We start from the raw sequence: 24,545 nt of genomic DNA, 5'->3' as shown, positions 1-24,545 counted from the left end.
TTGAAGCCCTAATTCAGAAGGTACTTATGCATATGCCTAACTTTAAGCATGTGATGAATCCCATTAAAGTCAAACGGGAATCAAAGGTAGACATGTGTTTCTGTACCTCGCTGAACTGAGGTTCCATGGTCTCTCTCTGCAAACACTCTAGCCAGTAAATTGGTTCCCGGAATATCTGCAGAGAACAAACACAGAAGTCTAAATTCTGTTTGTAAATTCAGCCCAAGGTTTTGCAGTATTTGCCCAGCTCTGCTCAAGACAGACGTTGTTGGTTAATGGGGGTGGAAATGTTAGCACAGGTTTCACTGAATCTGACAAATACAGATCCACTTCCCCATTCACTTTGTTCAGAATGTTCTCACTGCTTGCTAATGACTAAAGCTATTTGGGCTCGAACCGGGGCTTGTTTCCTCCTGGCTCATCTGCTCTTCCTGCTTCATCCTGCAGTGCAGGATACACACCCCCAACGCCCTCCCTGCAGGCCTGGAAGGCCCTGATTCAGTGGGAAGGGTGTGATGCTGCAGTATACCATACCCCTTGTGCATCACACAACCCTGCACCATAGTTTGCAAAGGCTTTGGTAGGCAGGGGTGGGTTAGGGGAGAAGTCAGGCTAAGCCATTGGTCTGTAACCATGAAAACACATCTACAACTCTCTTCTATGGAGGAGGACTATACCAGTCACATGGTGTGTGGGTGGCATGGCAATGATTAAACTGATCCAATGCCACGCTGTCAATTTGCAAGGGTAAAACGCCTTTCTCCATGAGTTTCACCCCAGTGCTGAGATTCCCAGGACAAGCCCGAGCCACTCGAGTGCCATGATTTTTTCTATCGAGGTACTTGTATGGCCCCTTCTCATGGTGATGTCCAGATTTGTCTCCTAATGCTTCATTTGTGACATTACAATGACCAACAGGGCAACTGACTGCGATGTCATAAACATGGGATTCTGCTGTCACTGAAGGATCAGGAAGAAAAGGGGGAAAATAAACCAGGGCTGTGAAGGAGAGAAACTGGTTATAGATACAACTGTTGTCAACAATAGCAAAGCAAACCCAGGAAATACATGGATCAGAGGATATCCCTCCTCTTTTTTCAAGCTGACTTCAATGTTAAAAGTCCCCATTTAATTTCTGTTTTCAGAACCACCTAAAAATCATTTTCCCCACGGAATACACATTACATGATCATTTAATCCTTATCAGCAGCGAATCAGTGTCTACTATTGTTTTTTTTTAAATTTCAGTCCACTATACTAACAGACAAACTAGAAGAAGGTGAAATAATAAAGCTTTTCTGAACCAACTAGTTTGATGGCACCTGCATGATAGTGACCAATGCAGAAGAGACATTACCTGCCCAGAAATAACTAAAGCATAATCGGGGAGGGTGAGTTTCATTTTGCCACAGACAGTATTTTCCCATTCACCTGCCTCCTCACTAGCTGTGCTGCAGGGTCAATATCCAGTTTGTCTTTCAGAAGGTGATCCAGTGGGAAATCTAGGCTGCTTTAGGAATAAAAAGTCAACCGCAAAATCAGCAGTGTGTGGCATTGACACTGCAGAACTGACATTCAATCTCAGGAAGTTCCCAGGCAGCCTACAGTCGCCAGTCTCCTGCAGGCGACTGGTGCTAGCTGGGTTAGTTTTATGTTTTCCTGACAAGAACATTGGTGTTGGTGTCACAGATGAGAACTGTGACTCTGGAGGTAACAATTGAACAATCGAGGCTGCAAGCAAAGACCAGAAGGAGGGAGTCCAGGAAAAAAAAAGTTAACAAATCACAGTGGTGCCATTTAAACAAATAAAGCTAAGAGGAGCATAACTCACTCAGGGGCAAGTCTCCGAGATGGAGACCACATGCAATGAGTGAACCACTAATGGTTTGATGAGATGGCCCCTTGGAAAATAACCAGCTGTGCTTTCTTATGATACCTCACACCCACCTGCACTGGTTACATACTGTTCGTTTTTACACTCATTCATAACACTGGTTTAGAACTCAACTGGCAGGCCAGGCTGGGGTGTAGTCTGCCGAGTTACACCTGTCGCTAGACGTGCGGGGGTGTAAGTTGAAAAGATTTGGCTCTGAAGAGGGATAGATCCATAGTGAATCAATGACAGTAAAAATCTCCGCTTTCTCCTCCCCACAAATACCTGTCAGATCCTCAGCCACAGTTCTTGAGAAACAAAAGCTTTCCATCTCCTCGACTTCTGGCAGAAAGAAACGTTTTACTTTTAACTTCTTCTGATCCTTTTCTTAAGGTACTAATCCGAATAGAGCGATAATAAAATGATCCAATTCTTGTGGAATACCAGCAACATTAAGACAAATCTAATTTCCAGTCTAGAATGAAATGGAAACTATTGTAAAGCCACAGCTAAATGTGACACTATTCGCATCCAGCATGGAGGCATTGTAGACATACTGGACTGTGGCAGAAAATTAACCAAACATCAATTGAAGGAGTGCGCTCTTGCAATGGACTCGCCTTTCTGTATGGCACTCCTCTTTATTTTGCAGAAGGAAAACATTTATTTTTGCAAGACAGATTTGAACTGGGCCATATTCTGATTATTGTTATAAGCAATTAAATCAAAATCAGAAACTTCAGTCTGATGTTAGAAGAGAATGCAAACAGGGGCTGCTTGAGCTTCACTTTATATGCAGCAGCATATTCAGGAAAGCGCCATCGGCCAAATTCTGGGTTAAACCAGTGTAAATGTGGTGTAAATCCACTGACTCAAAATCAAGTTACTTCATATTTACACGGGTGCAACTGAGATCAGAATTTATTGGGCCAACTGAATTTATTTGGAAGATGAAGTTCTGAGATAAGTTAAGGCTTTTAGGGCCTTATTATGACTTAAATGAAGGTCCCTTTACACCAGTCCGGCAGCATAAATAGGTCTTATAGTGGCATAAATTGCATTAACAGCCACTTTAAGCCCCATTTACACTGCCAGAGAGATGGCAAGAGACCTTAGTATGAATATGAATAAGGCCCTAAATGAAAAACACTGTATGTCAGGGGGCACACTCCAGTTTTAGATAATGTAGGATTTTGGATAAGAGGGGCTCAGCTCAACAAGGTCCCCCAGCATTGACTGCTGTTCCTGTCTACCAAATCTGGGGCAGAATTCTGCATCACTGAAGCCAACGGGAATTTTACCGCTGACTTCAATGAGACCAGTATCAGGCATTTGAACGTGTTTCTTAGAAATTAATGGCTGTGGCTTTTTGATTTTGCTTTGAGAATGGAGCCAAATAACCTCTTTGAAGAGCAATTCCTCTATTAAAAACCGAGCATGCATATCAGTGCTCTGGTATGTCACTGTCACATGTTGGTCCAGATCCTCGGCTGGTGAAAATCGGAGTAGTTCGACTGACTTCAATGGAATGACGCCACTTGACATTGGCTGGGGATCTGGCCCATTATGTCAGAGATTGGCTGCATCTCTGAGGTTTTACAAGGTGATATAGTGGAGTGTCAGATATCCACAGTGGAAAGTCAGATGCACACGAGTGTTTTATGGAGTTCACATTAAATCATTATAGTTTGAATGTCTGTGCTAGGCACAATATGATATGGGGTTGTTGGGAACCTCTGGGGGAAACTGGTTAAATCATACTCCAAATCTCCAGACTGAAAATGGTGCACAGATTAATACTGACTCAACCGAGATCTATTATATGTAATATCTTTATGAGCGGCTAGTGCAATGACATCTTTGTAAAGAGCTAGCACTATGTACCACCTGGTTTTCTTGAAATCCTGACTCCTCTGAAGCTAATGGCCAAACTCCCACTGACTTCAATAGGGGCAGGATTTCACCTTACATCTTTGACATCTCAATGAAAAGTAAATGTCATGGCTTTTCGTAGCATGTTCACTACGGCCGTATACATTCAGATGTGTCTGTGACTGGTTCATCTAATTCTTTACAGACAATAACTGACGTGGATGTGGCAACAGAATCGTTTAAGGAAAAATGATTCCTGCCTCTCTGTGGAGATGGCTGTATTTGGGGTGTAGGGCGCTAGTAATAGCTTAAATGTGCCTGAGTCTCATCAACTCCCCTTCTACCTTTTCTCCTCCTAGCAGAAAAATCAAAGCTGGGAATGACTTGTAGAGATCTGGTCACGTCTCACAAGGTTTGTAAGTGCGGTGATCTCTGAACACTGCCTTCTCTTCTGTTCCAGGATATTTAAAACATTTATGATAAAGCAGTGACAGTGCCCGTTTTTTGCCTTTTCTATGCTTGCGGTGGCGTATAGGGCACAGGTAGCTTATACACCACAATGAAAGGCAGGCTGTGTCCACATTGCAGTGTGTAGCATTATCACCACTTTACAGATGGGGAAACTGAGGCACGGCATTTTTTTTTAAAAGGCCAAAACTTTCAGTAATGCTTTCTGATTTTTGGTGCCCGGCTTGGGGCACTTGGGGCCTAGCTCTGAGCCACCAATAACTTCAGGTGAGGTCAGTGGGTTGCAGTGCTCACCAGCTCTCAATTAGCAGGCCCCAAACTGGAGGTACTCAAAATCAGAGGCCACATTTGAAGTTTTTGACCTTGGGCAGTGACTTGCCCAAAGCTCAAGCAACAAGGTAGGGGCAGACATGGGAATAGAACCCAGGCTCTCCTGACTCCTAGTTATGTGGCCGCACTGATGGACCACAAAGGGTTTAACCAAGGAATAAGAGCTGCAGGATGAAGCATTAAATCATTTTCCACATGCTTGCTGAACTAAGGGCCACTCCCGTCAAAGTCAATGAATGTTGCAGGTTCACAGCACGTCCTGATGGGTTATTTTCCATCAACTCTCACCATTGTTTGCAAGAAGGAGGAAGAGAGGGAAAGCAGATTGTTTTAATGTAATGGCACTGCTAGATCCAGACAGGTGTACAGTCCAATTTTAGGAATTAAAAACGGCATGCATGCCTTTGAAACCCTCCCGTTTTGGAAGGTCAATGCAAATCTCTACCGACAGAAGTAACCTATCCCTCAGCAAACTGGAAGGAGGGATGCAACTGGAAGTACTTGCTAAAAGAAAAAAAAAAGTCTATTTCTCAAAAATTATCTCTATTTAAATAATCCAGCCGAGACCTTTTTAGTTAATGGAAAAAAATACAACATATACTGTTACCTACACGGAGAAGAGAGTAAATCACCGGGAAAAAGAATGCGCGTCTGTTAGTTAGAACATTGCTAGACTCATATATACAGCACCAGAGACTGTTAAATCCGTTCCCCCTGGAGTCATTGCAGTTTGTGCTAAATGAAACATTTCAGAATTGCAGTATAAAATATGGCCATAAAAAATCTTCTCTCTTCTAGTCCTTCGCCGAGTGCACAATGCAGGATGAAATCACTCGGAGTAGGTACGCTCAATATGATGGCTTTCCCGTCTCTATCCTCCTCTGCTGATCACTTGCTCCCCGTGTGCACTGTTGTTACTGTGGTTGGCCTGGGTCTCCGTTCTCCTCCTACTGCAGAAATACCCGAAGAAGCAGATGAAGCAAAACTACAGAGAGCAGATGGGGACATACCTAAAAGGAAAGCCAGAAAAACAGATGAGCAAACTGTTAGAATGCTGATTTGCTGAGCCAGAAATGACCAGGGTCATTCTATAAAGTGGAGAGGAAATAGTCACTGGAAGGATAACCAGCATGGTTTTCCCATTTTTCCTGCTGCGATGAAGTAGCAGCTGTGGATTCATTGGGGCCATATTCTCCCCACTGTTCCATGTGCAGTTTCTCCCATCAATATCAATAGGAGTTTCATGCATGGATCATGAAGAGAACATGCCCAATTACGGTACCCATTTAGTTACAATGGTGCTATATTTTTTAATTGGCGACTCGTATCTTTTATAATAAAGAGTTTTCTGATTTTAAAAAGCCCTCCAGAATTGTACTAATCCCCCAGATTTACACAGACATCTGCACTAGGGATGGTCAAAACTGTTCTCCTGAAACTGTTTTTTGGATTGAAAATTGTTTTTTTGGATACATTTTTTGTGAAAAGTGTCTGCTTTCCACAAAAACCTCAATATTCGGTCAAAAAAAATGAACACCCAAACCCCAAAATGTTTCAGTTGAAAGCCCAAATATTTTGCCTGAAAAATGAAATATTTTGGTTTTTGATATTTCAACCAAAAGTCAGAAAACTCTACAGAAAATTACAATGAAAACAAAGAACAACAAATTTTGTCAAAAATTTCCACAAACCCGACCCCCTATTTTCTGACTGATTCTAATATGCACTTCAACTTCAAACAGATTTTGTACCCAGAAACGGCCAAGGTTGGCTCTGTACGTGGTTCATGACTGCACATCACATGGTGAAACTCTGTTAGTGATGACGGTAACTAACAATGTGTTCCCGCTGTCAGAGGCCTGGGCTGCCGCACAGCAGTTTTCCTGGTACTGGTTCAGCACACAGGATTTTTGCAATGCAAACAGGATGCCCTAAGTATGTTTGTGTAATTGGTTTAGCCAGTCCTCTCTTCCCATCCTGTTTTCTGTCTGTCAGAAACTCCCAGAGTGCATTGCACCACATGCTGCTGATGGTACTCTCTGTGCATGTCCACTGATGCTCTAGTCTATCCTCTGCTAAGGCACTGGGATACCTGCCCAGATTTTCCCTGTGGGCACCAGTACAACCATAGTTAGGCAGCATGAGATACAGATGCACAAACTAGCTGTGGTGTTAGAAAGGCTGCTGAACGGTAAGCAGCTAAGGTGACTGTGCCCTAACCAGATACAAAATCACAGTTAAGAGCATTAGGGTCAGATTCTCTCATCTGCTCAAGGACCAGAGGGTGGGTCAATTGACGTGGTTTAAAGTCACATTTACATTCCCTCCATCCTGAGACCGACCCCCAGTATAAACAGCCTGAAGCCTGCTACAAGTTTTGCTCAGGTGCCCCCTAGCCAAAAGGACATTCCAGCATCTGGGGATCGCTTGGGTGTAAAGATATCCCAGCCACATCCCCTTTTCCAGCACCGTGGAGACCTGCTATTCTGACTGTGCACTGTAATCCCATACGTTTCCCCCGACACAAGAGGGAATCCCCAGAGATCCTGGCTTTATGGAAGCTCTACACTGCTTGAGCAGCATAAAGCAGCCAGACAGGGCTAAGAGTCTGGCCCATATCCTGGGCAGGGTCTAATTTACTTATTTAGATTCACACCTCCTTTACCGACATGTAATTTATACCATCCTAATTCAGCACCGCTGAGTTAGCCTCATGTCCTCACACAAGTAGGAGAGAATTAGAATGTACCCTGGAAAATCTAGTCTCAGACTATTGTCGCCCCGGCTGCGCTTCATCAGTGTTGAAATTATTACAGCACAAATATCCATGTGCAGAGGGCCAATATATTTTGTGACAGCATAACATTTACTATTAATGGTATTAATCAGTATTAAAAATCTTAGCACTGACAGCAATTGCTTTATGTAGCTCGCCATTCAGTCACAGCTGCTTGTTACGTCGAGCACTGCCGTCTGAATAATAAGATACATTCCAATAACGCAGCCGCATAATTGGCTTCATTGTTGTATAATTGTTAATAAGCATCTCTTGATGCTGAAGGGCAGCATCTGTAGAACTCTGGGCCCCGTTTCTTTTCTTCCCCTCCCCCTCTAGCTGACGTTCTCTAAAATAAAATTAAGTTTGAAAAATGTGAAGATGAATTTAAAAAAAAAAAATAATAATGGAGATATCCCATCTCCTAGAACTGGAAGGGACCTTGAAAGGTCATCAAGTCCAGCCCCCTGCCTTCACTAGCAGGACCAAGTACTGATTTTGCCCCAGATTCCCAAGTGGCCCCCTCAAGGATTGAACTCACAACCCTGGGTTTAGCAGGCCAATGCTCAAACCACTGAGCTATCCCTCCCCCATGAAAGTGATGGCCACGGCGTGACAGAACCTGTACAGCTAGCACGGTTTTCCCCCAAATCCCAACAGAGAGCTGACTTTGGAGGCACTACTTGAGAGGCACTTTGGAGGCACTGTTTGAAACAAGACTGGTCAGTGGGTTGAAGTGAGACTAACCTGTTACACTGGCTGGCAATGAACTAAAGGTTGGTTGCAGTGAATAGCTCGCATGCTCCTCTTGTTGTATAGAGTAAAAGCCATTCACCTGAGTGAAGTTATTCCTGATCCATGTGAGGGAAAGTGAAAGGGGAATGAAGCCCCATATCTGTGAAGCAGGAAGAACCTGGGTTTTCTTTAGTCACTCACTTAGTGTGGGACCATGGGCACGTCACTTGACCTACTACATCTATCTGCAGCTGTGCAGTACTTTTCCCATGTAAGAAATTCTTTCCCAAATGAAACTAATGAGGAAGAAGGAGGCAGGAAAGAGCTCTTCAGAGATATTCCTTTTTCCCAGGACCCAGCTGATCTGCAGATTGTATTGGATGTATAAACTTTCCCTTATTTTCATGAGTTGTATTTGCAGTTCCTTTGGGATTCTACCACTACTTGCTGCATTCCCCCTAACTGTTCTCTTTAATTTACTGCGTATTCACTAGTAAGATCTCTCATTGTGTTCAGTTTGGGATGCTAGGGAATCTTGCCGTTCTTTTCTGCCTTAAATTCCAGGTGACATACAAACATACCCAGCTCAGCATGTCTGGTCCACTCTTAATGTCCTTGGCTGCTTAATCCATCATTCTGCAACATTCCACTGCCAGATATTGTACTGGGCTATCTTAGCATTTGTAACAGCTATAAGTGGATTTTGTTCTTGTTCTCATCCTCCCCTTCACCACCCCTTGTAAACAGTGATTTCCTCATTATAATAATCAAAACCCGTTTGAGGTCAGAAGCAGTGACAGTTTAATCTTCCATTATCTACAGTTAACAGTGAAATCAGCAATCAGATTCTCTGGGTCTAACTGACGTCCCGCATTTGTGTACTGTCCTCAAATTCAAAATGAAACCTCAGATCTTCATGCAGCAGGCTCTCTGCTGCAGTCTACCATGGTGAGAATGTTTTAGCTCCACAGTAGAAGTGATTTGTAGATAAGAGGCATCATATTATTCATATGCGGGTGACAGTTGGGTGATTTAAGAAGACCACCTGGGAGAAAAGTAGTGCTTTCCTGTAAGTTGCTGGAGCATGTGGAACTGGGCTAGAATGGTGTATTCCAGGCAAAAAGGTTTTAGTGTGATATATTTCCACCAATGAAGATTATCTGTATGAATCTCTACGGTGCCTGACATGCAAATGGAAAGGGCTCTGTTTTGGCTGACATTGCTTGAGTTGGGTGGGAGGAAGCAGAGGGGTTTGGCAGCAGTTGTAGTCCTTGCAGGCGTTCTGGCTGATGCAGCCGGAGTGTTTCCAAGGTGCTGGAGGGTGCGCACGCCAGAACGGGGGCTGTCACGTCTTTTAACTGAGTCCCTGTGTACTTCCTGGCATTCAGGAACGGAGTGGGGCAGGACTTTGCAAAGGGGTGCACGGTGGTGGGCAGGGGTGCGAAGGGGAGAAAGCAGGGTCAGCCAAAATCTGGCCCAATGCGTAGGGTGATTAAGGACTAAACATACAGTTCTATATGCACCATAGTACAATGAATCAAACACTGTGGTATGCTGCTGTAGAAAGAGCCAATTAAACCACCACTGAAACTGAGAAGTAACGGGCAGTCTAATAAGCCATTAGCCTATTCAGTTGCACATCTTAAATCTCCATATAACAGGACCTGATCTAATGGCTAAGTTTATATCTCCCATTTTAATTGGCTTTTTGTGATGTAAAAACCTCAAAAGAGAGAGAGAGCAGGGAAGAGTAAATCAATGCTCAAAGGATAGGGATAAAATGAACTTCATTGTGAAGGAAACCCTGCGGTCTCCCAAATGATCCCTGTTGCTGCCACCTCACCCTTCCCTGACATTCAGAAAAATATATAGGGCAGGTGTTCAAATCCCTTAGGCCAGGGGTCGGCAACCTTTCAGAAGTGGTGTGCCAAGTCTTCATTTATTTAAGGTTTCGTGTGCCAGTAATACATTTTTATGTTTTTAGAAGGTCTCTTTCTATAAGTCTATAATATAGAACTAAACTATTGTGTGCAAAGTAAATAAGGTTTTTAAAATGTTTAAGAAGCTTCATTTAAAATTAAATTAAAATGCAGAGCCCCCCCGGACCGGTGGCCAGGACCAGGCTGTCTGAGTGCCACTGAAAATCAGCTCGCGTGCTGCCTTTGGCACACGTGCCATACGTTGCCTACCCCTGCCTTAGGCAGCTTTGAAATATCAGTCCTGATGTATAACAATCAAGACACTGGGCCAAATCTGGTCTTAGTGTAAGAGGGTACGACTGCTACTAAAATAAAAGTGATTAGTGTCCACCTACATCAGAGCCGATTTGCCCCACTGATTCTGGTGTCTCAGCCAAGGGGTAAATATTACAGCCAATCAGAAAATAGTTTTTTTCTCCTTGGGAAAATGAAAATACCGTAGGGTCAAATTTGTTAGGCTGACACAGTGGGAGGAAAGTAGAGTGATACGAGCTTTGATCCAGGTTGCTGTCAAAGCTGTCACACATTGCAGGAGAGAGCAACAGAGGGTGACTACTGATTGATCACCGGTACCCTGCTAGGAGTTGGCAGCAGCCTTGCTATGTTGTCATGTACTTACAATCTTTCCTGGTTGTTCCATCGGGAAGTGGATTGGCCAGGCTGAGGGTGCTTGCCACGCTTGCATTTGAACTGTCCAAACTGCTGCCAAGATGTAACTTTCTCATATGTCTCACAACTGCTGTGGCATTAAATGCTTGCTGGAAAGAGAGAAAAAACCCCACTTGGTTGTGAATTTATTCTTTTCTTTCAGAATTGTCAGATATGGATTTAAAAATAACAACTTTAGGGAGTTACTCTTTTGTAAACTAGATACAGAGAAAAAAAAAGTGCCTTTCTTAAGCCTTGATTCTGTAACTCTTACTTCCAGTGAGTAGCGCTTAGGTAAACGCTGCTGTCTCTCACGCTCTCTCTGAGCCCAACCTGCAGAAGACAGGAATCTGTTCTAGCAGCCGCGGCAGGGCCTTGACTCTTTAGCTCAACCTATAGCAACTCACATGTTTGTGTCTAGGGGTTCCTGGTTCAATCCCCAGTACAGCAGCTGTAGCTTACTGATATAAGTAGTACTAGTCTATCTACAATTCTGAGCCACAAGTAAGATATTGCATCATCCCTTTAAAAGACTGTCACACAATTCAGTGTACAGGAAGGTTGCACCTGCTTTAGAAAACAGGTCAGTGTTCCTGGCTTGCAGCGTAACCCCCTGAGAATGTGGCACTTACTCTCCATTTGCTTTTTGCAAAGTTCTTTCGGATCTGAGCACTGACAGACTCATGGATATTTTTGCTGAGGGCGGTGTCCCCTGCGATCCTGAAACAGAAAAACAAGATCTTTTTACAGATGCTTTGCTCTAAAATACCCGTCTTTGACACCCCTCGCTTTAGAACTCACGGTCTCAAAGGTTCTAAGGCCAGAAGGCAGCACAGTGATCATCTTATCGGACCTCCTGTATAGCACATGCCACAGAACACCTCGGAAATAGTTCCCATTTGAATTAGAGCGGTCTTTTAGGGAAAAGATCCAATCTTGATTGAAAACATACCAGTGATGGAGAATCCACCAAAACCCTTGGCAAGTTGCTCCCATGGGTAATCACATTGACTGTGAAAAATGTGCATCTTATTTCCAGTTTGAATTGATCTAGTTTCAACTTCTAGCCACTGTATGTTGTTATATCTTTGGGCACGTCTTCACTACCCGTCGGAACGGCGGGTAGCAATCGATTTATTGGGGATCGACTTATCGCGTCTAGTGAAGACGCGATAAAATCGATCCCCGATGGCTCTGCCGTCGACTCCGGAAATCCACCGTGGCAAGAGGCGGAAGCGGAGTCGACGGCGGCGCGGCAGCGGTCGACTCGCCGCCGTCCTCACAGCCAGGTAAGTCGACCTAAAATACGCAACTTCAGCTACGCTGTTCACGTAGCTGAAGTTGCGTATCTTAGGTCGCCCCCCCCCCGTAGTGTAGACCTAGCCTAAGTCTGCTAGATAGAATAACCCTCTGTTATCAGATTTCGGTTCCCCATATAGGTACTTACAAACTGTGATCAAGTCACCTCTTAACCTTCTGTTAAGCTAAATAAATCGAGCTCCTTCCGACTATCACTATGAGGCACGTTTTCCAACCCTTTGATCATTTATAAAGGTGACCAGAAGTGGTCAGTGTAAGCATGATTGTTCATGTATTGAAATTATGGTATCATCTATTCTAGGGTTTTTTGTCTCCAACTTCCCACTGTCGTTACCAATGGCTTAGACCAGTACTGATAGCACTGATGGGACCATCAGTGTAACAAAGCACCGACGGACACTGGCATTTTGACCACTCTGTAATGTAGACTTGATCTAAGCAGGATTAGACAACATGGTGATTAAAAGACCACCTATAATTTTGTCTCTGCTAGCACACCCAATGTTGCTTCCATTTTATTTTGTTGGTGTGTGGCTGCTTCCTAGTACGATTACAGATCTGGGTAAAAACACCCGTTTTTTCTTTTATGTGATTTCTAAAGTTTTAACATCAATATTTTATCCTCCAAACACGCGGCAATTTCCAAAGGAACTCCAGCCTGCCTGAATTCTGTTTGCACTGGAGATTTTCCTGCCACACTGAAATGTATGGAGTTGGTCATCATAACTAATGTAAGTTTGCACTCAGTAAAGCAGATACATGGAGTCTCTTAGCAAAGAAACGTGGACTGTCTGAGATAGCTCAATCTCCACAAGACACAGCCTTAAACATTTCCAGTTCTTGCATCAATAATTCATTTGCACAAAGGGACAAATTCATCCCTCCTGTAAACTCAGTTACCTCAGTGGAATTACACATGGGGTGAATCTGGCCCATCAAGCCAGAAGGGCTGTTATAATAATGGCCAGGTTGTTATTGCCATAACAAGTAGCACCTTCCTCCACAAGTAGTTCCCCGGAAGCTACTGGGATTGTTCATCTCGAGTAAACATAATAGAATCTAGCCCTAAAGTTGCAAAATAAATTAAATGTATTTATCAAATTTTATTTGATCTAACCTGATTTATTTTATCCATCTATCTGGGCTCAGTTCTACCTTTACTATCTATCTAGACATAGCATTACTGAGCTTTAAAGCTGTTCAAGACAGACAAAAACAGTACACTCCCTTTTGGATGATTCTACAGTAAAATACCGCAAGCACATATTTCTTTCAGCCTGTCCCTCCCTGCCCACAAGGGCAGTCAGAATCTTTCATCTAGTATTATCTTCAGAACCCTCATGCTTATCGAAGGCAGCCAATTCAAACTTTCTACGGGCCAAATACTGCTTGGAAATACTCGGGAGTATGATGACAGGAAACGTGGAGTTAGCTGTGATGGATAACGCTGGAGGAACATAACAGTTCTGATTTTATATACACATATACAAACACACACACATGCATACAGTATCAGAGATAGTCCAAAATAAATAGCGTGCAGGGATGAGCCAGAGAGGGGTTTGATTTCCTGTTGTACGCATCCCTGGTTCCTTCAGGGAGCCGTTTTACACTTCAAACAACACTTTCTGAAAACAGAACAGGAGTACTTGTGGCACCCTAACACGGCTGCTACTCTGAAATCTGAAAACAGAGCTCTTTGTAAACGATCTTCCTCCTCTGGATGGGAGTTATTATCTGACTAGTGCGTTCAGCACACAAAATACACTTAGTGGGACTATTATAATTTGCAGGGGCCCAGGCAATAGCAGGACAACACGCTTCTGCATGGACAGGGGGAAATCAAGTATCTGAGTGCCTCACAGTCTTGACTGGATTTATCCTCACAGCACCCTTGTAAGAGAGGGAAGTGCTGTTATCCTCATTTTACAGACCGTGAGGTGAGGAAGACAGTCTAAGGTCACCAAGGAAGTCTGTGGCAGAGCAAGGAATTAAATGCAGGTCTTTCGAGTCCCAGCCCAGCCCCATAACCACTGGACCATCCTTCCTCTCCTAGGCAGCGGTGCTGGAACAAAGTTTCTAATGGGGGTGCTAAGCACCACTGAACCAAACTGTAAACATGTATATAATGGAAACCATTTCAAGCCAGGGGGAGCGGCAGCCCCCCAAGCCCCCCTAGTTCCAGCATCTATGCTCCTAGGGAGCATGTAAGTGATCTGGTTCCTTTCCCTCCAACCTAACTGATGGAGGCTGAGTTAGGGCCAGTTCATGAACTACCGACCTCTCATGGATTTCAATCACAGCTCTGTGTATCCTGATGGAAAAATCAGACCTTTGCGTTTCTACCTCTTGCTTTTAATCACTTCACTCTTAGCTATGTGTCTATGTGCCTTAGACTAGAGTAGGATCTGAATTCTGCCCTAGCAACATACTTAATACAGACAAGGTAGTTGAGGTAATATCTCTTACTGGACCGTGAAAAAGACAAGCTTTCAATCTCCACAGAGTTCTTCAGGTCTGTGGAGCCTGAAAGCTTGTCTCTTTCATCAACAGAAGTTGGTCCAATCGAAGATATTACTCACCCACCTTATTTCTCTGATCTCCTGGGACCGACACAGCTACAACAACACTGCAATAATATATTTAATAAACATAACTGCGATCATTAATACTAGCACAGAAAATATTAAAATGTATCAAGCGGCAACAAATCACACCGCTTCTTTTGTTACTCTAGTTTTCCATGTCATTTTCTGAAAAGTCACAATGGACTGATGAAACCGTATATTCACTTTTGCAACAAATCGTAAACGATAACCCTGGCAAAAGAGAGTATAAATCACCTGTAGACTAAGCTGGAGAAGACTGTGTAAATGTGCAGATTATGCAGTTTAGGATGTAATCATTGCTACCAACAGGGCTTATATATTGCACTTTTTCTTTTGCAATACTTCATTGTAATTATTAGCCTCCTTTTTCTGCCAACTCTGAGTTTAAACATACTGTCTTCCTGCCAAGGCCATTTGATTATAAACAGCAAAGCAGCACATAAACGCAGGCAGCTGGGGAATAGATACAGTTCAGACACATGGATCATTGGGCAGAGGCATTTAAATTTCTTAGGCCCTGATCCTGCAAACATTTAAGCACATGAGTAGCTGTACATACCCGCATAGTTTCAGCAAATTCAATGGGACTATTCACGTACATAAAGTTACTCACGCATTTAACATTTGGCAGGATCAAGCCCTTAGTTTTTCCAATTTGCTTGTTTCCTTGGGAATTATTTTACTGAAAAGATGTGATAGTTAAAGTCATAGGCACACTTTGAAGTGAGCTATGTCTGGGTAGATGCAGTCTTGGGATAACTAACGTATGTAGTTGTTGTTGTAGTTGTGTTGATCTCAAGATATTAGAAAGACAAGGTGGGTGAGGTAATATCTTTTATTGGACCAAGTTCTGTTGGTGAGAGAGACAAGCTTTCAAGCTACACAGGTCATCTTCAGGTCCCGAAGAAAAGCTCTGTGTAGCTCAAGCGCTTGTCTCTCACACCAACAGAAGTTAGTCCAGTAAAAGATATTACCTCAACTACCTTGTCTCTGGAATAAGAGGAAGAGGGCGAATTTTTATGAGCTTGCGCTGTGTAGATCTTTCTATATAGCGCAAGACAATATACCTTTGGGTCTGCACTCTAAGGGAGGAGGACACCTGAGTGCTGGGACAAGTCCTTTAAGCTGAATCTTCCCAGAGCTGATCTCAGTGTCTTTCTGCAGCTGGGTGTGGCCCTGCCTGTGGGTACATCTACACTACAGGGGGGAGTCGATTTAAGATACGCAAATTCAGCTACGTGAATAGCGTAGCTGAATTCGACGTATCGCAGCCAACTTACCCTGCTGTGAGGACGGCGGCAAAATCGACTTCTGCGGCTTTCTGTCGACGGCGCTTACTCCCACCTCCGCTGGTGGAGTAAGAGCGTCGATTCGGGGATCGATTGTCGCGTCCCGTTGGGACGCGATAAATCGATCCCCGAGAGGTCGATTTCTACCCGCCGATTCAGGCGGGTAGTGTAGACCTAGCCTCTGTGTGTGCTAGAGGAGGCTTAAGAGCTTGGCTCAGCAAGACAGGTTAAAAGGGGGCCCATGCTGGCAGAACAGGTGGGCTCAGTGGTATCTCAGCACATCAGGTGGCACCTTGAAGGGGGGCAACCTGTCACACTTGGATTCAGCGATGCTTTACATAGCTAGGAAGGGCCTTATAAATAAACCACTGCCTTGAAAAGCCACACTTGCAGAACAGCATCTCTGCAACAGAAATGACTGAAAAACTTTTTTTTAGACAGAAGGTTGGATTCTGTGGAAAACAGCAAAACTTATGGAGCAGTCCATGATTTTCTACTGGCCTCTGGCAATGACTTGCAAAAAACAAACAAACAAACAAACAAACAAACAAACAAACAAACAAACAAACAAACAAACAAACAAAAAACGACAACACTTTTTATCTTCCTGCTCCATTGGTAGGGGTCAGCAGCTGTGTGTTCGTCTTGCCACGTTTCTTTATTTTAGTCCAGCAACCAAGAGCAATGTTACCACGCCAAGACTTGGATTTGTACATTTTGTGTATCTTGGATAATAACGTTTTGGAAAATTTGTCCTTCAGAAATATAAAAGGTCACCCAATTCTCCGCTGGGAGTTGCATTTCTGGTTCTTTACTCTATATTTGGAATATCCACTTCTATCAATTGTATAATTTCTTGAGGCTCAGAATGATATAATTCGAAAACACTTTTTTTCCTTCCCAAAAACTACAAACAGTTTCCCAAATTTCCTTTTTGTTACCAAGACAATAGGTTACCAAGACGATAGGTTACCAAGACGATAGGTACTGTTATTGATGGGACAGAGGAGAATTGCAATGATTTATGTTTTGACTTCTCCACATTTCTCGTTCATATTGATGCCGGCCATTGATCTTGCTAATATTTTACATATGCAATGTATTTATGGTAGTGGGTAGGTGGGAGGATGAAGACAAATAATCTCAATTTCCCAGATTATTTGCATGACATCCTCCATGTCTCATGTCATTTTTTATTATTAGAAAAGAGATATATTGCTCTTTTCTCCACTTGTTTTTGCCCCTTTGATTGAAAAGACTGAGTCTCAATCTAACTGTAATCACAGCTATTGTGAGAGCCTGCAGTCATTGCCTGATGTGGTACTCTAGTTATGATAACTCTGTGCCATTATACCAAGGTTTTCAGGACTATCACTTGCTTTCTATACATTCACAATTCATTGACCTGCATCACAAGTCACTAGTTAACTAGAGGAGCAAACCATGATCCTAATTTTTGGACATTGTAATCAGCAAGGAAACCAGCATAGCAAGAAGCATGTTTTTGAATTGCACTGATTTATGAACATCAGGTTACATCCCATACCATTACACTATCTACTGCTAGGTAGTGGGGGATAATTTTCCTATATGTGAATGAAAGCAGCATCAGTCACACGTTTATAAACACAGGGTATTGCAAGGCTCATTGTGCCCAGACAATCAGCAAGTGGTCATAGTCCGCTACAGCTCCTGTGCTCTGCTGTAAAAAACTTGGAGACAATCTACCTTTTCTTCTGTCCCAGAATTTAAAGTAACAACAAAATGCAGACAAACCAAAGAACTTCAGTGAAGGGTACCAAACACCCTGAATCCTAATCTAGGAATCTGTTCCATGCTACCACTTTTAAGCCTTATTGAAACTTAACATGCTTTTTAAATGGATAACGTGGTGTGCACCCAAGCTACATAATTTGCAAACTGTGCTACAAGATTATTACACATCAAATCCAATTTTAGAGTCAGATACCTAGACAAGTGTGCTACAGAACCATGTTCAAGTCTGCAGTGGGAGCAGGGATCAGAGCATATTTTTTGAATTTCCATGTTGCAGATACATGAAGCAAGTGACTGTTATGTTAACATCTCTGCATGTTCATTTTATGACAGTGCTGTAACTTGGTTGCATCCTGCATTCAAGTACACTGCTGCAGTGGGGTTGTCCAATGTAACTGAGTGCAGAACTTGGCCCACTGTGCTCCAATCCCCCTACAGGACAAGTACTGCAGTAAATCAAGCTACTGAACTTATTATTGTTCAAGCTCAGCAACTTTATAAATGGCTAAGGGTACATGCAGGATGAACTTGAGGTGCTGAGGAAACACATTGGTCAGTGTTCCATCCAACCTTATGAAACCACAGAATGCAGTGATATTTTCAGTAGCTGTGATGTTCCTAAGTGGAAAAGGATTTCTACTGTCATTGATTCCAGTATCCTTTCCATTGCAATTATTGTCATTATTGTACAATCCCCAAAAGCAGCATCTCTCAGCACAAACATGCCTGCCCAAAAGGACTTGTATCGAAAACCCTGATCCCCTGAGTGCTTAGAATGATGGCCTAGTGCAGTGGTTTTCAGGCTGCGTACCCCTTTCGAAATAATGAAGTCTACTACATACCCTCATCTGAGATAGGGTCATACTATACCTATGATTAGATTGCCAAGTCTGATTAAATAAAGTGCGTTGTCTGCCACTACAGGATTTTTCTCATGTACGCCCTGACAAGCGCTCACATACCCCTCTTGAAAACCACTGTCCTAATGGATAGGGCACTGGCCTAATACTCAGGAAATGTGGGTTCAATTCCTGCTTCTGCTACAGACTTCTTGCATGATCTTGGGCAAGTCACTTAGTTGTACATCTACACTGCCAAAAGAATTGTGATCTTATCTTCAGTTAAAATAGCAGTGAAACATAGTCACTTGAAGAGGAGTCTTGGGTTGAACTTCAGCTGCTAGCTAAATTGTGTCTATACTGCTATTTTAACACAGATTAGCGAACTCCAGTTAAGAACATATCTTTTTTTAAAGCAGTGTAGACATATCATTAGTCTACGCTGTGCCTGTGAATTGTGGATGATATCTCCCTGTCTCACCAGGGTGTTGTGAGGTAAAGTCTTTCAGTAGTTGTTAGGTGCTCAGACGCTACTTGGATGAGGGCCATAGAAGTAAGCAGATGGCTAACTTTAATCACATCCCATTGACTTCAATCTGAGGCCTGGTCCCCACTTAGTCCGGACTTCGGACTAAGGTACGCAAATTCAGCTACGTTAATAATGTAGCTGAATTCGAAGTACCTTAGTCCGGACTTACCGCGGTCCAGACGCGGCCGGAAGTCTCCCCCCGTCGACGCCGCGTACTCCTCTCGGCGAGCTGGAGTACCGGCGCCGACTGTGAGCACTTCCGGGATCGATCCGGGATCGATTTATCGCGTCTTAACCAGACGCGATAAATCGATCCCAGAACATCGATGGCGTGCCGCCGGACCAGCCGGTAAGTGAAGACTAGGCCTGAATTTTAGCAAAATGGCCAAATTCTGCATTGATTCATGCTGATGCAACCCCACTGCAGCAGTATAAGTAACTGAGAGCAGCAATTAACTAATTATTCAAGGATTTCAATGGGACTGCTGGCAAGATAAAAGTTTTTGCAGGTTCAGAGCCTAATTTCAGATACAATGGAACAAGCAGGGAGAACTAGGGGCCAAAGGCAGGGGTTGCAGCAATAAGTTACTCAGCAAAGGCTAGTATACGGCACGGTGGAGCAAACATTCCCCCCTGTACGCACAAATTAAAGAAAAGTCTCATTTCTTGAGGTCATTGCAACAGAAGTCATGTGTTAGTTGCTTACCATGGGTGCCGGGCTGCTTGCTCACAGGTATATCTTTTGTTAGGGTCTTTCTCCATCAAGTTCCGAATAAAATCTTTAGCTGTAAAAAATAAAATAAAATAAAATAAGCAAAAGCAATTGGGCTGATGCCTGGAGAAGCAAGGACATACAGTGGTATTTAAAGGTTCATCTTAATGACACTGGTGTATGACACGATGACTTTCTTCCCCTTCCCCCGTCCACTCAGACAAGACCCTCATCAAAATGAAGTATGCCATTCATAAGACTAGCCCAATAGGCAAGATCAATAATAATAATAAAGACACAGAAGTCAATTAATCAAGTTTGATCGCACGGACTGAGCATTCCAACTCTGCATTAAGGAAGTCAGACAGATATTTAAGTTTCCACATTCCTATTTTAACCATTTAATAATTATTTAATAGGCCTCCCCAGAAGTAAGCTAGCGGCTTCACAGAAGACACAGTCACTGGCCCCAAAGGATTTGTGTGTTACATTTTAAATGTGACGCCATGAGTGAGGGTGACCAAAAGTAGGGAGTGGATGGGGAGAAGAAGAAGGAGGGTTACAGAGCCTGTGATTACTCATTTCAGTCAAGTCACATCTGGGTGGTTCTGTTAATGGTTTGGCTGCTGTTAAATATAAGAAAGATAGGTGGTGACTGTGATCAGCTCACGTGGGCTTGAAGCAGTGTGTGTTCAGGAGACTTTTCAATGGAGAGAAGACCACCGAAGGGAGGACGTCAAAGGTATCTGGGGCAGCCTGAAAAATGTGACCCAAGTGCCTGGCTGAGAAGCCAAACTTGGAATGAAGTGGCTTGATTTAGGCTCCTGGGGTTAATCTGATCTATTTGGGGGAGATTCCTAAAAGCACTCTGGGGATTTCTCAGGAAAAGTCCCACTGACTTTCAGCTTTGTTGTCCTAAATTCCCTAAATCTTCTTCTGGATGGATTTCTACCATCACCATGGTATCTGGGCACCAGATGTACACAGTATGAAATTTTGTAGTACTAGGAAGTTGTTAGCTGCCCCAAGCACAATCCGGCCTGGGACTCCAGTACATAATTGGGTGGCTAGCCCACCCTGCCACCTGTGCTGTGCCGTGCCGGATGCACTGATATTTTTAACATGCTAATTTGATCAGAAATAGCACCTGTACATCTGTCCGAGCTGGAAATTATACCTCCAACTCCAGTGTACACATACCTTAATAACATGCCTGGGTTAAACAGCAAGTCTAGCAGATCAATCCAGAAAGTCTGACTCCCAGCCTAGTGCTATAACTATTAGACCGCATGCCCTCCCTTCCCAGGGGATTGATGGGATTTTTCTTTCCTTGTTGTTTTAGCCATTTTCATTTGGAAGCCATTGATTTCCTGGGTTTGCTTCTTTCCTGTTTACACTGCACAGATTCATCAATCTGGCCAGCAATACACATTCAGGAAAAAAAGCTGAATTATTTTGTTTTCTGTTATTGGAGACAGATGAAAATGTGCATTTTATTCAGATGTGCTGGAAAAACGAAAGTATGTTGTTTTCTTGGGGCTGAATACTAATTCTCATTTCATGGTCTTCTCTACAAGTCAAGTTTGGGTGCTTTATGCCTGATGCTGGGTGGAGACAGGACTTAATTTGAGGCTCTCAAAGAAATAATTTCCCATGATGCTTAAAAAATATTTGGGTTAAAATCCTGCCCTCAGTTGAACATATAGTTCCCTCTGACCTTGTTAATAGGAGTTAGGCATACTATGGAGATCCAAATTTCACCCTTGAAAAGTATGCATGGTAGACATCAGTAATATGAAGGAATGTGCAAGACGTGGCTATTGCAATTAAATGAGCTCCTTACCAGAGTCCGAGATGTCATCCCAATATGGAGAGTCAAATTCATATTCCGCCTTAAGAATCTGCTCAAAGAGCTTGGAGTCATTTTCATCATAAAATGGAGGATATCCACAGAGCCTAATAAACAAAACAGATCAGGGGATGTGAAGCACTTTAATCGCTTTCTGGGGAGAAGGTAACAAATGAGGAAGAGGAATTCATATTCGTGAATCATGACTGAAATACATGGCACCATTCAAGCTTCCCAAAAGAGTCACGTGCTTCTCTAATAGATGCTCTCTTTGGTCAGGAACAAGTACCTTGTTGCAGCTACAGACAGAGTCCTGATTGCTGAAGGCCCAATCCTGACCCTTGTGCAAAGCACAAATGAAGATGGGCTTTATGCAGGAATTCTCCATGGAAACCCCAGCACAGCGGCTACTACAGCCTCAGAGTTGCAGAGGCATCTGTGCTCCACCCCCACCCCCGGCTCCCTTTTCAGGGGGCATTTGGCCAATGGACCCACAGGATCAGACACAATAGCCATGTTCCCCTCATCCATCCCTGCCCCTATGAGGGAGGGAAGTTTTCATGGAGTGCTGCTCCATGTTGCAGAGAGAGATCAGAACCCCCGGCACAGCCTCTATCACAGTGGGACCTTTCTCCATAGCCTTCCTTAGCCCTTCTGAAGTCTCTGGCCCCCAAAACGGTCCACACACAATTTAAATCGACTTCCTTCCAGTGGTTTAGGGCCCAGGCAGCTCCGATCTGGTGACAGTGCAGAGGCTCCCTAGGCTGGCAGGCATGCCCTACCCTTGGAACTCTGGAGCGCAAAAAGGAAGCCTGGCTCCTGTAACAAGCTCTGCTGGCTGGGGCAAGGTAGAGGCAGAATCAGGACTAGCCCTGAGCACTCTCTGGTACATCTGCATTACAGCCAGGGGTGTGAGTGGCAGCTCGTGTAGACACACCCGCACTAGCTGTCCTCTAGTTAGCTTGCTAAAAACAGCACTCAAAACACACACACACACAAAAAACACTCAAAAGGGTGTGGAAGCGCAGGCTTCAGTGCCGGCTGCATAAGACTGCCCAGCCCTCCTGGGCATATATTTGTGTGGGCAGCCCACGCTGAAGCCTGTGCCGTGGCATCCTCACTGATATTTTTAGCAAGCTAACTAGAGGACAGCTAGTGTGGCTACATCTACACGAGCTAGTGTGGCTACATCTACACGAGCTGCCATTCATGTACCCAGCTATAGTGCAGGTGCGCCCTCCCTTTTGTGCCAGAGGCACTAGCTATGAGGCACTTGCCCAGAGGCACTTGCCCAGAGGCACTTGCCCATCCATCCCATCTTACTCACTCTACTCACTGCTAAAGAAAAGCTGTACTTATCAATCATTATTATTTGGATTTGGGTAGTACCCTCAATGCACTAGGCACTGTTTGCCCACACAGTCTCTGCCCCAAAGAGCTTACAATTTAAGGGGGAAAGCAATATACTGATAAAGGGCAAGGGAGGGTGAATACACTCAAAGTATAGATAATTTTATATATACATTTAAAATTAAATAAATACATTCTAGCTCTACCCAACTGCGTCTCAACCTACTCATTATTAGTTGGCTAATTTCTTGTAGGTGTCATATCATCCCTCCCCCTATGTACCTAGCATATTTATCTAGCTCCAGCCCTCATGGTATCTAGATGCTAACAAGGTATATTTGACAAAGAACTACAAATAATTTAATGCTTGATCTTTTGCATCCATATAACAAAAAAAAAAAAGATCCAATCCTGGAATCCTTGTTTTATCTTTACTTAGGCAAATCTCCTGGCCCTATGTATTTATAGCTAGACATTTTGGAAGCTTAGCGCTAAGATAACTAGAATGTTAGCATACATAAAACATTGTCTGTATAGTTAGACCAGATGAGAAGTGGCATTTTAATTAAAGCATTCAAAGATTTTCCCCAGTTGTCTTGTTTTACATACAGGTCTGAACACTACAATTGTAAAATGAGAAATGTACTTTAGGGATTGATCCAGCATTTAAGAGAATTGTGCTTTTGCTCACAGTAACACAGGACCTTTCTATCTGCTCTGTTCCAACTACTATGTCTGCACTGAGTCGCACCAATCTTCATCACTTATCTTTAGGTTAGGTTAGTTCTCATGCTGTCACTTGAGCAGTGTAGGGGCCATGTGCTTCCATAATGTTCTGTCCTGTGTCAAATATGGCACGTTACACCTATGAGGGACAGGTGTTTATTGACGCTGTCCGGCCACTGTGTTTGAGGAGGTCTTTTCCATCCTGCATTCATTGGGTCAAAGTTGAAGAAGATTATAGCAGAGAAGTTGGTAGGCATTTGGAACAAAAGACCATACCACCTTAGAGAGCACGGGGTATGTGTTTGAGAGCACAGGACCTGTTTAGTTAGAAAACAGATATCTTCATTTGGCTTGAATTTCTACCATTCGATGTTTTCGATCATTCAAAGATGCTTAATCTGAATGATACCGAATGAATCTTTTTAATCTTGACAGTGGGGGCCATGTTTCAGTCCCATCGATCAGGATACTGACCACCAAAGCAATATATATCCGCAGCTTTGTCTCTCTCCTTATCAGGGTGTTCAATTGGCAGAAGACATTCTTGATGAAGCACTCCATTACTGACGCTGCTTTTGCAGTGATGTCTTCAAGTTCTTTCTCGATGAAGCCCATGTTACCAACAAAAGAGCTGAGGGAGGTGAAATCACCAACAATCTCGACTGGGAGGTTGCCCACTAAGATGCTAGAGCCTGCAGTGCATTCAGAATTACTAACAGGAAGAATTTTGGTTTTGCCCCCAAATTATTTTCAGGCTGATTTTTGCAGCTGAGCTTTCTGGGGCTTTAAGCACAGCAGTCAGCTCGTGCATTGCTTTGACGACTAGCGCTATGTCACTGGCAAAATCGATATTGGAGAGGTTCTT

The 24,545-nt window shown here is 43.5% G+C and overlaps 1 protein-coding gene across 2 annotated transcripts in view; it reads right to left on the bottom strand.

Moving 5' to 3' along the window:
* Positions 1-1,177: 1,177 nt before the first annotated feature.
* CAMK1D (calcium/calmodulin dependent protein kinase ID) overlaps positions 1,178-24,545 on the bottom strand; it is a 361,868-nt gene continuing 338,500 nt past the window's right edge. The window contains exons 7-12 of one of the 2 annotated variants that reach the window (XR_010589338.1): positions 21,599-21,711; positions 19,750-19,828; positions 11,314-11,401; positions 10,653-10,791; positions 7,489-7,668; positions 4,856-5,553 (exon numbers count right to left, since the gene is read on the bottom strand). Coding sequence is in view for 1 of the 2 variants with exons in the window: in XM_065552488.1 (XP_065408560.1) it covers positions 5,432-5,553; positions 10,653-10,791; positions 11,314-11,401; positions 19,750-19,828; positions 21,599-21,711 (541 nt within the window). In the remaining variant the exon portion in view is untranslated. Of the gene's footprint in view, positions 5,554-7,488; positions 7,669-10,652; positions 10,792-11,313; positions 11,402-19,749; positions 19,829-21,598; positions 21,712-24,545 lie in introns of both variants that reach the window. The other variant, XM_065552488.1, reaches the window with a different exon arrangement.

Source organism: Chrysemys picta, chromosome 1 (assembly GCF_011386835.1).
Source record: "Chrysemys picta bellii isolate R12L10 chromosome 1, ASM1138683v2, whole genome shotgun sequence".
NCBI lineage: Eukaryota > Metazoa > Chordata > Testudines > Emydidae > Chrysemys > Chrysemys picta.
The sequence above is the reverse complement of the archived record's forward strand: the minus strand, read 5'-3'. Positions and strand labels throughout refer to the sequence as shown.